General features: G+C 36.6%; 2 protein-coding genes across 3 annotated transcripts; both read left to right on the top strand.

Annotated features, from left to right (window-relative positions):
• Window positions 1-1,233: 1,233 nt before the first annotated feature.
• ACHT4 (atypical CYS HIS rich thioredoxin 4) lies at window positions 1,234-3,597 on the top strand. Of its 2 annotated transcripts, none has more exons than XM_008242221.2 (4): window positions 1,234-1,754; window positions 2,006-2,182; window positions 2,286-2,450; window positions 2,898-3,597. In XM_008242221.2, the coding sequence occupies exons 1-4, from the start codon at window positions 1,485-1,487 to the stop codon at window positions 3,168-3,170; spliced, it is 885 nt and encodes a 294-aa protein (XP_008240443.2). In that variant the 5' UTR covers window positions 1,234-1,484; the 3' UTR covers window positions 3,171-3,597. The 2 variants fall into 2 exon arrangements, with proteins under 2 accessions (XP_008240443.2, XP_008240442.2); XM_008242220.2 differs by having other exon boundaries at window positions 1,267-1,754; window positions 2,003-2,182.
• Window positions 3,598-11,259: 7,662 nt separating this feature from the next.
• On the top strand, window positions 11,260-13,964 carry LOC103338947 (myb-related protein 2). Its single transcript, XM_089043577.1, is given in 8 exon segments — window positions 11,260-11,413; window positions 11,531-11,808; window positions 11,910-11,986; window positions 12,297-12,354; window positions 12,452-12,536; window positions 12,644-12,713; window positions 12,857-13,439; window positions 13,442-13,964. Coding segments are annotated over 7 exon segments (1,314 nt in total). The 5' UTR covers window positions 11,260-11,413; window positions 11,531-11,540; the 3' UTR covers window positions 13,615-13,964.
• Window positions 13,965-14,442: the final 478 nt, after the last annotated feature.

Below are 14,442 nucleotides of genomic sequence, written 5' to 3'. Positions count from 1 at the left end.
GTTGCATTGAGGATAGAGAAAGTTTTAATTAGGTAATATGGTATGAAGTTTATGTAAAAATTAATTACATAACTTGATTGGAAACATGTAGACAATCACAATCTAATATCTCCTTAAAACACCAGCAATCACAATCTAATCTTTTACAAACTCATAAACCAATATCGACAAAAGCCTTCGCCTTACTGGTAAGGCCAAGATGAATGCACATCAAAGGCAAGGCTTCTACACTTTCTTGTTGGTTGTTGGATTGCAATAGCTAAATGATCATGTGTGACACGTGTCCCACTCAAAGGAGGGGAGGTTGGCCTGCTCTTCTTTTTCCCTCACATGGGCTTCAACTTTTGTGTACTTGGGCCTCCACCAAATTTTCCGCCTGGACTGAGAACTGGACCAATATTTCTCCAGATAACCAGTCCACCCAAATTTCCACCCCTCTTTATAAATGGGTTGGAGATTATTTTAGGTTAAAAGTGAGATTATTTGGGTTTGACCCCACATGGTTGAAGATGGCCTAATCGATGATTGCAAAAAAAAATAATATATTGCGTGATGACTCTATAGCTCAAACGATTTAAAAAAAAGAAGAAATATATAATATTTAGAACAAAAAGAAATGGAGAATCTCTAATAAGTATTTCATGTTAAATATTGTTTACATATTTATAATCTCAACCGTTAAATTGCATGTATGTTGTATATTAAATTTATCAACACTTATAATGAATATAATTCAGTGATTGATATTATAAATATGTAACTAATCTTTAATTTAAATATTTATTAAAAAGTAATCCCAAAATGAAATACTTTAGTCGACAAAATTATTGGTCAAATAAGTTCCCCGACTCCACCGAAAAAGGAAAAAGAGGCTGATGGCTTTTTGCAAGAAATGACCCACAATGGCGATGACTCTTGGATGAGGTGGCGAAGAAGCTACCTAGAATCATATATCCAAATTCCATTACCATATCCCAAGATCAAGAATGCAAGATACTGCCACGTGTTTCAAATAGCGCAGTTTACGACGTCACGTGGCCCAGCAATCCACCATTTGAATTTAGAAACGGGACCCACTGTCAATCAAAATAATCTTTATCCGTTATCTCTACGACGAGTCTACGGCATATGAAATGATGCACCCGCACACACAGACCACAAATTCCCACCAAATCCTGTTGTTTTTTTTTAACCGTTTGGATTAAGTACCGACGACATATCGTACGGTCAGATAAGGGTCCAGACAACATGCTAGATTTTACAGCTGTTACAAAGTCCCACATTAGAAGTTCTCTTTTTCTTCCCTTTGAAAAACTCTCAACTTTCCCACCCGCGTGCTGGTTGCTTCAACTTCGAGCAATTTCCTTTCTTTTTCTCTCTCTCACTCTCTCAATTTTCAAATCCCAAATCTCAAGTCAAGAAGAAAATCCCAATTTTTTGTTTCTGGGTTTTGGTGGAAATTGAGAATCCAAGGAGTTTCATCAATGGCAGAGGTTTTGAGCAAAACCAGTCTCTTCTCGTCTTGGCATCATCACAATCGTCAGAATCAAAGCATCTCTGTTTTCCCAAAGAGTTGTAATTACAATAAATCTGGGTCGTTTTGTTGCTCTCTGAAACTGAACCCAGAGATTTCATCACTTTCATTATCGACAAAGAGTGATTTTCATGGCAAAGGGGTTGCTCTTCAAGAGCATAGAGCCATGCCCAGCAGAGGGAATTTCCAATCCCAGGCTGCTTCTGTCGTTAATTCCCTGGTTGGTTTTTTTTCCTTTTTTTCTATCTTTCTTCTGATTTCTCTGCTGTTTCAATTTTTGTTTATGCTTTTTTTTTTCTTGGTTGCTGATTTTTCCCCAAAATTAAATAGATAGTCAAAATTTTGATCTTGAAATTTCTGGGTTTTGTCCTTTTCCCTTAAAGTTTTGGTTTTTGGTTTGAATTTTCTTTCCTTAGTTTTGATTACTTCAAAAGTTAAAGAGCAGTTTATTGTGTTGTGTGGAATCAGCAGACGGGTCTTCGGTTTGGGAAAGCTCTTAAATGGTGGGAAAAGGGAAATCAACCCAACATGAAAGAGGTAACATCTGCACAGGACCTCGTGGATTCACTATCAAACGCTGGAGATAAGCTTGTGGTTGTTGATTTCTTCTCTCCTGGTTGTGGTGGCTGCAAAGCTCTTCATCCAAAGGTAGCTACTCACTCCTTTCTTTCCATTTGATCCTGTAAATAGCTAAGAAACCAATTCGCAAGACTGTTTGTTGATTGTGGTTGTTCTGCTTTATTTGTGGCAGATATGTCAACTGGCAGAGATGAACCCAGATGTCCAATTCCTTCAGGTGAACTATGAGGAACACAAATCCATGTGTTATAGCCTTAATGTTCATGTGCTGCCCTTCTTCCGCTTCTACAGAGGTGCTCATGGTCGTCTATGCAGCTTTAGCTGTACAAATGCCACGGTTAGTATTTGCGTTCCTTTCTTTCTAATGAATCACTGATTATGTAATTGATTGTCCCTCCATATCTGTTTGCTTATTGTTGAAAATACGTCTTTTTATGAACTGGATATATATTTTTCTTTGTTTCCTGTATCAGACATGAAAAGTATTAATACTGCAATCTGTTGCTTTCTGATGAGTTGATTATTGACATCTAATCTATGTAATCCGGATTCAAATGGAATCTTTTTCACTTCCTAATAATTAGTTGAATCTCATTTATTCCTTAGCTTGGATTTTTCTTTCTTTGGAAATTCGTGAGAACCCATTTACTTTCAAGCATTTTTTATCTTATATCTCTCTGGATAATGTTTGTTGCTCTGATGCCATTACAAATAATGTATACCATTGTTTAAGTTTGCCTTTTCCCTGATTCTTGTTTTCTACATGATTCCATTGACTTCACAGATCAAGAAATTTAGAGATGCCTTAGCCAAGCACAAGCCAGACCGCTGCAGCCTTGGGCCAACAAAAGGGTTGGAGGAGAAAGAGCTCCTGGCTCTTGCTGCTAATAAAGATCTCTCATTTAACTACACACCTAAACCAGTTGAAGCTGTGCCTACGCCTGCAAAGGAAGTGATTGTATCTGAAGCGGCACCATCTCGTCTTAACTCGGAAGCGCTTCCTCTTCCATCAATGACAACCTCAAAGTCTGCTCAAGTGGTCACTGCTTGGAGATAACGTGGTTAGTTTTCACAATCGCTACCCTACCCCCTGGTAATGTACAGTTGTGTTTCTTCTTGATGATACGTGCCAGAATGAAAACACACACACACATATATATATATAGTCAAGGTTAAGTGGATACCACTGTACGCATACTTACATATACCCCCATAAAGTTGCAGGGCTTTGGATTTGGTTTTTGGGATCCGAGCCTGTAAATGTCTAGTAATTTTGAATAGCAACCAATTGTGTATGATTGTTGGTCTGCTCCTATATCTCTTCTAGGAAGAGAAGCCACTTGTGAATGTAAAGAGCTTATTTTTCTCTTAACTGATGGAAGAACTTTTTTCTCCTCAGTGCTTTTTTTTTACTTCTTATTGGAGTGTGGTATAACTGTATAAGTATTATATTTTGGGTTTGAATAGAAGTGCTGGTTTTGCAATTTTAGTTGTTGCTAATGTTGAAGCACTTGTTGGTTTGAGTCATCAGGCTTAAAAAGCTGAAAGCACAGCAGCTGTTCAATGTCAACTTTCAATTTATAATTTACTGCAAGCAACATGCGTATATAGAAAATTAAATCAAGGATATGAAGTTTTGATTGCCCCTGTATATAGAAAAATTGGATGAAACGTTGATGATTTAGACCCGGGGACATTGGGTTCCCGGGCCAAACCTTCCAAACTTTATGGGTTAATAGTTGGAGAAAAAAGCAAAAGTTTTGAGAGAGTGCATGAACTGCTTAAAGGAGGGTTGGAAGGATGCATGGAATTCAATTTGGGTGGATAAACTCTATAGAGATAAAGAAGAGATAAAGAAGAAAGATGGATAAGGTTGGTTGCTTGTGTTTGTGGAGGCATCGACGTGGCCGTCCTACTTTTATACATTCAAATTCGGTAATGGATAAAGCCGGAATGCGCGCGCCGCGTGGGTTCCTACCACGGAAAGATACGCATTCAAAATACCAGCGAAAGTGGGGGTGGTCCTCCTTCCTTTTTGCTAGGGCTTCACATGTGTCCAGCAGGCAATTCCCATCAAAGAGATTTCGTATATTATCGTTTGGATCCCATTGTTTCAAACTTTGAAAGCGACCTCCAACCTGTTTCCGTTGTTTCTCACAATTTTTCAGGGGCACACGTCAATACGCGTGAAGATATTGAACAAGATATTCCTGGTTTAAGATTAAGATTAAGGCGAAAATATCCCATAGTAAATATCCTGTTCCTGATTGGCATTATTTTGAAGGGCGAAAATTTATGATATTTCTAATAATCAATTTACTTGTATCCACATAAATTTTATAGCATACCTTATTTAATAGGGGCTGGTATAAGAGCAGTTCCAACAATGGACTGCAGCCTGGGCAGGACAGGGCCCAAGTTCAGGAAAGTGCTTCCACCGGGCCTTGCTTGCCAAGGCAAGTTATGGACCCACGAAACTAGGCCAGCCCGCGGGGGGGCCGTAGCTATTCAGTATGTCATCTACCTTCTTTGGATTTGTTGATGCTATGGGACCCACAAAATTGGGGCAGCCCGCAGGCCAAACTACCTGACCTCTATCCTGGGTTTGCTGATGTCAACGATGACGTCAGCAACCAATTTTTTAAAAAAAAAATACTAAAAATTTCAGTTTTTTAAAATAAATAAATAAATACTTAGTCATATTCTTCACTTCCCACACTAAAACTTTATACAAATTCCTCTCTTTATATCTCGTGTGAATAGTGATTGTCATGAATGGGTGGAAACACCACAACTTTTGCAATGATCACTATTTACGTGAATAAGTAATAGTCATCGTCTTGCCTCTACCCTTTGCCATGACAAATGGGTAGAAGTGCTCTAAGAGCAACTCCAACAAGAGGGGCTAGCTTGAGCAAGAGGCCTCCTAGGCCCCCAATTCCGTTCTAGCGGCCAAGGCTTGATAGGGCAAGCGCTATGCTCCATCAGCTCGGGCAAGACCCAAAGCAAGACTTGCCTAGGCAAGATGACTAAATGCTAACGTCATCGTGACATCAATATCCAATTTAAAATAACAAAAAATTTGAAAAACAAAAGGAAAAAAAAAAATCAATTTTTTTAGATTTTTTTAATTATAAATACCTAGCTATATTTTTCACTTCCCACACCAAAAACTCTATACAAATTCCTCTCCTCATATCTCATGTGAATAGTGGTTACATTTGGGTTGTCATGGTAATGGATGGAAAACCAACAAAAAAATTGCTAGGATAGATACTATTCATATGAATAGTAACAACCATTACCTCCCATTGCCTTTTGTCATGACAAATAGGTGGAAATGTCCCAAGTAAAGATTAAAAATTTGAGGATTCGTCAATGGGTCTAGCCCAATAAAAAAGAGCCGTGATTTAAAGACATGATGGAGGATTTACTATTCAAACTTCAATTCACTATATTATTTTTCTCTGCTTTTGGAAGAGTGAGTGTTGAAACTTGTTGAACATGTGGTCCCTCGCAGTGCAAACATACTTACAACTGAGATGGAAGGCAGGGAGAGATAGAAAGCTGAACGGAGGGTGTGGGGTTTGTTTTGTTAGCTCTAGGGTAATTGACAAAATTTGCTTCTGTGGGTACGTCAGTAGCTTTTCCACTCAATCCTAGAGACAACACAGAGTGGGCACGAAGCAAATGGGCCACCATTTAACCCAATATTCTTGAGCTTGTTCTTTCTGTCCTGCCTTTGCTGTAGATGCCCTCGATTGCATCTCCTTGTGTTTTGGATTGGACTTTTATTTTGTCTTCGTGAGTTATGTATTTGGGCTCTCTTGTAACTCTGTTTGGTAATGATCCACAAAGTACTTGGTGGCATTGGGCTGCTTCAAAGTCACAAGCACAAGTCAAAAGAAGCACAGTGCAAAAGGAATATAATAAGTAAACAGAACTCAGAAAACATAAGCAACCTCTAAACATGGCAATATTCTCCTACAACGACACTAGTTTTTTTTTCTTTTTCTTTGGAGAATTACAACAACAGTAGCTGGCTATGCATACATGATTAGTGTTTGAAACAGCATCTAAATTAAGAAAAGGAGCAAAACAGCTGGGTGGGAACTAGGAACCCATTTTTTGTGGCTTCGGTAAGAGAAGAATAACCAGATTCTTGACTTGAGAATATGACCTATTGGCTTTAGTTTTGAGTTCAGATTCCATATAAATTCCCATTCCCATATGCATAGAATCTTTAGAAACTTTCCCTCCCCACAACTTTTTTCCGCAAGGAATAGCATTCCGTGGTCATTTCTCACTTTCTATTTCAGCCAATGCCATCAGATATCGATCTCATGCATGTGTGTGTGGCGTGGTGTGGTGTGGTCAAAAACTCACAACCAAACCTTCTTTCTACGCTTGTTTGTGTGAGTGTGGATATATGTGTGAGCTTATGATTGACCAGCCCATAATTACATTGTTATTTGATTCCCATATAAATATATATGCCATGTTCTCCTTTTTAGCCAGAGCTTCTGGTCCTCCAAAGTAAATGGTGTTAATATGAAATCCCATAAAAGGAAAATGCAAGTACAAATCAAGAACATCTTTCCACATGCTCTATTCTAAAGCAACCAATAATTTATAAATATTCAATGACATATATTTGATCTGACGAGAGGTAGGTAAAAGCAGTTTGTTTGATTGATCTTTGTAGTAAAAAACAAAAGAAAAAAAGAAAAACAAACCCCCTCCCCCTCCCCCTAAGTAAGTATTCCATGCATGTTTAGGCAACATCATGGAAAAGGTAAGTACTTTAGTTGTACCATTATGGGAAAGATGGTGGTGACTTGGTACTCTTGAGAGACATGAAATGAAAGTTGTAACACTATGCTTATTCCATTTATGGGGGCCATGGTTATAACCACTTTAAATGTTTTTTTTAAAAAGAGTATCTCCAACCGCATTGTCAAATTATCACGTGGACATGAAATAACAAAGATTAAATGTTAAAGTTGCTCCAACGGAGCAGTCAAATCTTATATGGATTTGAAGGTTGTAAGAGATATGTAAAAAATAACATATCAAAAAGCTTGATGTCAAATATTATTTTAATATATATTTTTTCAGTCATGGACCCATTATTATTTACTCTCTTTTAAAACTTTATACATCATATGTGCCCTATTTACTTTTAAAAAATATAATAAAATAATATAATATTTGATACTTCGGGTGGAGTTAAAAAAATTTCCAAAGCCATCAAATTCAAATTTAACATTTTGCATTTGAAATCTCTCTTGGAGATGCTACTAAGATGGCTCGTCTTAATCTACGTAATTAATTAATTCGTGCACGTGTAACTGTCGCATCATATAACCAATTGATGTAGATTACAAACGTGGTCATGTATCATTTTTCACTTGTAAATTAGCAGCTAAGTTGAATGCAGTCTTCATTGACAACATGCCATGGTCACCAATGATAAGGAACAAGAAAAAAAAAAAAAAGTAATTTCTGATCTATATACAATCTCCAACCTTGAACAGTCGATTGAAATGAAGGTTGACAACAGAATTAAGCTGGGGGCCGGCAATTAGCATATCGAAATTAATTAGTTGTAATTAATGGGAAGGCATATATCTATGCGTATTATTCCAATGCACGTGGTGGCAAGCTATTCTGGGATTCTACTTTAGCATGTTGCCTCAAGGCTTTCCCAATTTCAATACAATAATATTCCCACATATCAGAATCAGTTGATTTTCATGAAAAGGCCGACTGGAACTGACTTGAAGATCATGTAATATTGTTTTAGCTTAAAGTAGTGGCAACGTTTGATGATCAATTATGTTGTTTAATTAGTTGTAGGAAATTAACATAGCTTTTCTATAAATTAATGAGCTCTTACATATTCTATATACGAGCCCCTTGGTACATGCTCACGCATGTGCCAATTGGTTTTATTTTATATTTTTATTTTTAGAATTAAGAAAAGATAACATGGGTAGTTATGTTCCATAAAAATAGGCATATTATCTAATTTTGGTTTTAATTTTAATTTTTTTAATATGAAAAATGTGAAGTTATCATATTATCCTCATTTAATTAATAATTTCAATTCTTAATGTTTGAATTAATCAAGGGCATTTCTGGCATTTTGAATGTTTCATCATTCTCTGCCTTTTGCTTTATATATATAGATGTACCATTTCTTCTTCTTTTAATTACAAATAAAATTACAAGAAAACGTCCCTCCATGGATCTTAAAGTCATCAAAAGATCAAATTTAAATAATCAATGTAACACATTATGAGGAAAATGACTAAACTAAATGGTAAATACATGTCTGGAGCAAGAGAGGCCCTAGGCACAAGCAGGCAAGACGGCCCATTTAGGTTGTTTGACTAGGGCCTTCAAAATGTAGGATCGCCGCCAGTATAAAGGAAGAATATGTCCTAAATTTTCTAAAGTGTAACTAGAGCACTCATTAAATTGGCATCTAATTAATCAAATATATCCTTAATAATTTTTTTTTTTTTATACAAGCAATAATATACTTTAAACTAATCTAAATTTGAGGGAGGAGAATTCAAATTCGGGTGCAAAGTGGGAAGCACAGCTCTAGCCAACTTGACTAAGCCGATGTCTGCTAATAAAATATATCATTATGGTACTTATAGCTTGGTCAAGATAATTATTTAATTAATTAATTGTGATCTATATCGTGCAGGTTTAATGGTGGTTTGGCAGATTTGGTCGCCATAACTAAATTATACGAATTTATTCTTGAATAGCTGTTGATCATATAGCCCATATTAATATTCTTTATTGTATTTTATACAGGTAGCGTTTAATTCCTGATTATCACCAGACCTAATTCCTTGAGCACAATGAAACAAAACAGCATAAGCATAATTCACATGCACGGCCTGTCAACTGCAAAGCCTCCTGAATAAGAAATCAGTTTATACCACATTTTATACACTTACAAAATTATCTACACCTTAATTTTAAGGACTTTTTCACAAATAGCTAATTCTAACATGATATAATATGCAAAATTCTTTATAAAGTTTATTCGGAGAGAAACTCAAAATTAGCTACTTGTTACTTTCTAATTGGTTTTAATGTGTTAAAATTTTCTAAGAACCAATTAGAAACTGACAAGTGGCTAGTTTTGAAATTTTCTCTCCAAATAGGTTCTATAAGGTTTTTTTTTAATTATATATTATTATGTCATGCTAAAATGGACTTATTTGTAAAAACCTATAATTGTAATTTATAATTATCTATAAGAGCATCTCCAACCGATGTGTCAAAAGTGTCACATAGACATTTAATGGCTAGAAATAACATCTCACATCACTCCAACAGATTTGTCAAAGTTAATGTGGAATGAAGGCTGGAGATTGATATGTTATTTTTGACATCCCAAAAGCAAGATGTCAAATGAATATTTTATTATTTTTAAAGATAGTTAGTTGTTACTTTTATTTATTATTTTCCTTTTTATATTTTTTTTCTTCTTTATCTTAAATGATTTGACTATTATAATAATTATTTATTTGACATATCGGGTGGAATATAAAACCGTGTAAATGTCAAATTGCCACATCAGCCATCAAATTTAAATTTGATGTTTGGTATTTGACATCTGTCTTGGAGATGCTCTAATATATTAGGACCTTTATTACTATGATCATAGAAGAAATTCCGGGTAAATTCAAAGATGTAAATTTACAAGTTATATGAGACTAAAATAAGTACAATTATCTGTTGAGTGACGTGAAAAGCACGCATGATTGTTGAGCTTGACACGTAGATAGCCTTAAAAGACTGTAATTTTTTAAGCACTAGTACAACAAACCTTTCATTTTTCAAATATGAGGTATTCTCCCAACCTGAACAGTGGAGGTAAGCAGTGTAATTGACTATTTTGAATCATATTATTTAGTTTTAGGGCACGACGACCTTGTCATGTGAGATGTCCATCAAATGCATGTGCAAGTGTAGAAAGCAAAGTACAACCCAAAAATCTTCTCTCTCTCTGTTTTTTTTTTCTTTCTTTTGCTTTTTGTGTTGGGTCCCGGCTGCTTAGGATTCGTCGGTGCGGGGCCGGCCGTTGCCAGTTGAAGAAAGAAAAAGGGACATTCGGGTCCCACCTTGTTATATATTTTATACTAATATACCTTGTGGGCTGAATAAGTACCAAACTTACTGAAGGAGACAAAATAGAATGTATTCCATATTCCATTCTTTGCCTTCATATAATCTCCAACTCCAAGGAGAGAGCATCTCATCTCATCTCATCCCATCTTTTTTTTTATATTTTTTATATTTATATTTTAAGTTTTTCTTTTGTTTTATCTTATTCCAAAGTTTGAAGCTAGCTTAGGTGCTCCAGTCAACAGAATCTTCTTCCAGAATTCTCCAGAAATAACCAGTTAAATTAAAAGCCTTCTTTTGGGTCTCCATCTGCCCACTTTACTGGTATAGATAAACATTCATCCTGCAAGTAAGTAAGTCCTCATTGATTTACAAAAAAAATAGTATCAATGCAATGTGCACATTGACAACTGAAGAAACAGCTCCATGTGGCAAGTTCTCGTAATGCATCTCCATTTTATTCGTTTACTCAAAAATACGTACACGCGCGTTCGCATGCATACTGGACGTCCCAAGAGTCAAGACCAAGGTGAAGGAAGGACAAGTACTGGTAAAGATATGCAAATTCTAAGAATCTTCCATTGAGGACTTGAGGGTGAAGGGCGGCCTCTCAAGGCCATAGTGATAGTGGATTCCCCTCATCTAAGATGAGAGAATTAGATTCCCAGCTTTGGCATTGACAGGAGGACGAATGAATACGAATGCCAACATATAGAAAAACAAAAATATATATTATATAGAAAAACAAAAATTGGTGCAGGCATTTTACTTGTAGTGCTGCATAGGAATTCAAATGGGTCTGTGGAATTAGAAGGGCAGGAGGACCCACAATCACAATAGGCGAAAAAAGAAAGTAACTATATAGCAAGGACAATATCTCTTTTCAAGTCGCTGTGAATATTGGATTGGCTGATCAGTTTTCAATTAAGATTCTATCCCTCACAAGCTTCCCTCATACCCCACCACCAATTTGCTTTATAAAGCCATCTTCAACACACCCTTTGGTTTGTGAGACATACACAGAGAGCAAAAGTGAGGAGAGAGAGCTAGCAAGAGCAGTTGTAGAAACTTCTAATCATCACCATCATCATCATCATCAAAGAAAATATAGGCACAATTAAGCAAGTTTTCAGCAAATTTCAGGTAACAACACAACAGATATTTATAGGTTTTTTTTTTATAATAAAAAAATATTCAGCTTTCACTCACCTCAAGATTAACTGATCAATTTAATTTACTTATTTGGGTTTTTATAGACAGAATCTATAAAATGATGTACCATCATCAACACCACCATCAAAACCAACACCAACACCAACACCAACACCAACACCAAGGAAAGAACATCCACTCTTCTTCTTCTGCTTCTTCAAGGATGTCTATTCCTCCGGAAAGGCATTTGTTTCTACAGGGTGATCAAAATGGTCCTGGAGATTCAGGACTTGTCCTCTCAACTGATGCCAAGCCCAGACTCAAATGGACGCCTGATCTCCATGAGCGATTTATCGAAGCAGTTAACCAGCTAGGTGGAGCAGACAGTGAGTGTATATAATACTATTTGCATGAAATCAATTTACAAGGCATGCAATCTAAACTCCCAGCTGATCATTATTCCAATGTTATGATATTTCCAATGCAGAGGCTACTCCTAAAACAGTAATGAAACTTATGGGGATTCCAGGCCTTACATTATACCACCTCAAGAGTCATCTTCAGGTACTTCCAACAATAACAGTTTGTCAATTGGTCCCCATAAGCCATATATGGCTTTCAATTTCTTTTATTCACTTTCTTTAAAAAGATGCAACAATGAAGTAATTCTTTCAATTCTGCATTTTCTTGATCTGCAAGCAAAAAAGTGAAACTTCCTAATCCAATCATGTCTTATCCTCTGAAGTGTGAGATACAAGCAACTCCACCATTTCACCTCACACTTTTGGGGTCTGGGGGTTAAGGGCTGGTTTCTCTTGTTGTTTGACTACATATATGCTAACTTCTCACCCCCATTTTCTTTTTGGTCTAACAGAAGTACAGGCTTAGCAAGAATCTGCATGGACATGCTACAAGTGGGACCAGCAAAATTGGTAGGAAGACTAATCTGTTCCAGTCCTTTTAAGAAACTTCCATTGTTTTACAGGAAATTTAGAATTTATTCAATGTTTGCACCATGCTATTGTATAGGTACAGTTCCAGTGGCAGCAGAGAGATTATCTGAAGCAAATGGAACCCACATGAGCAATATGAGCACTGGACCCCAAGCAAATAAGTAAGAATACAAATAGCTAGTCATTTATTATGTTTGTCTCTTTTTGTTATCATTTGAGCATTGGACCCCAATGAGGCTTACAATAACAATGGTATTCTGAATTGCAGAGGGTTACATATAAGTGAAACACTACAGATGCAAATTGAAGTGCAGAGAAGGCTACATGAACAGCTTGAGGTATGGCACCCTCTTAAACTGTTGATAGACAAAAGACCATAATGAAATGGATTTTCATCTTCTTTTTTCTTTTTCTGAACTTTTGACAAACGATAGGATACTTGCAAAACACAAGTTTGATGATTTGTTGTGAACCGAACCAGGTTCAGCGACACTTACAACTTCGTATAGAGGCTCAAGGAAAATACCTACAATCAGTGCTGGAGAAAGCCCAGGAGACACTAGGAAGACAGAACTTAGGTACAGTGGGACTCGAAGCTGCCAAAGTTCAACTCTCTGAACTGGTGTCCAAAGTATCCACCCAATGCTTGAACTCTGCCTTTACGGAGCTGAAAGAATTACAAGGATTGTGCCCCCAGCAAACACAAACAACCCAGCCTACCGATTGTTCAATGGACAGCTGCCTGACGTCCTGCGAAGGATCTAAAAAGGACCAAGAGATACACAACAGTGCAATGGGGCTAAGAGCTAATTATAATGGCAGGGAGCTCCTGGATGAAAAAGAACCCATGCTACAGAAGACTGAGCTTAAGTGGTGTGAAGAACTGAAAGAGAATAACATGCTTCTTTCCTCCATAAGTAATGATGCAGCAAAAAGAATATTTCCTGTGGAAAGAAGGTCAAGTGACTTATCCATGAGCATTGGATGTCAAGGAGAAAGATGGAACATTGATAGCAACGGAAACTCTGAAGAAAGATTGAAAGGAAGAAGCACGGATGGCAGCTTTTAGACCGTACAAACAACCGGGCGGATTCAGCTAAAGCAGAGACTGAGAAAGTTTCTCGAGGATATAGATCAGTGCCTTACTTTGCAGCAAAACTAGACCTAAATACTCATGATGATAACGATGCTCCTTCAAGTTGCAAACAGTTTGACTTGAATGGTTTTAGCTGGAGCTAAGAAGGCTTACAGTTTGTGAAGGGATAAAAACACTGCCATTTCAGCTTCATTCCCAAAGGATAGAAAGCATGACAGCGTGCTGCTCTCTCCTTCTGAGAGTTGGCCAATGGCCAGGGAACAAATTGTTCAAGCCGAAAGTAATAAGTTGCAGGACAAAGATAGAATGCTCTAATTTGAAATTACATAGCAAGTAGCCCAGGAAGATGTAATATCTTATATAAGATTTGAGAATTCCAAGATTTCAAACAGAATGTCCTCTTGATCTCAAGTGCAGTAAGCTCTTATGTTCAACCACCAACTGACTGTTTCAAGATGAGTTATGCAAATTCAACTAAACTCCTCTACATCAAGACACAAGTAATCAAATGCACTGTTTAAGGAGTGAAAATTGTAGTGGACCTACACAGTTTCTAGTTTTGTAATTCATTATTCATAAAGAAAAGAAGAAATAATTAACAAATAAAATAAAATAAAAGGAAGATAAAGTCTTACAGACAACATATATAGAATAATTCCTGTACTTTTGACTTAAAAAATAAAAGTATTGTTTCTGTTGTGCATTGGTTTAAATATTTTTAGCGTACGTTATGAAAAATTAGAGTATTTTAACCTAATTACTTTCAAACTTGGCTGGGGGATCCTTTACTAGATAAATGAATGTATGTGATGCTTACCCATATGTTTTGGTGTAGCTCACTTTCAAATTGACACACTAGACCATTACTAGGTCCGTGGCTCGATGGCCAAGACTTGTCAATCCTATTGTCGCTCCAAATTACTTGCAGGTCAAGAAATCTTTTCCCAAATACATAAGGATTTTCCTTTCCT

Source organism: Prunus mume, linkage group LG8 (genome assembly GCF_029339155.1).
Source record: "Prunus mume cultivar Tortuosa linkage group LG8, ASM2933915v1, whole genome shotgun sequence".
NCBI classification, from domain to species: Eukaryota; Viridiplantae; Streptophyta; class Magnoliopsida; order Rosales; family Rosaceae; genus Prunus; species Prunus mume.
The sequence above is the reverse complement of the archived record's forward strand: the minus strand, read 5'-3'. Positions and strand labels throughout refer to the sequence as shown.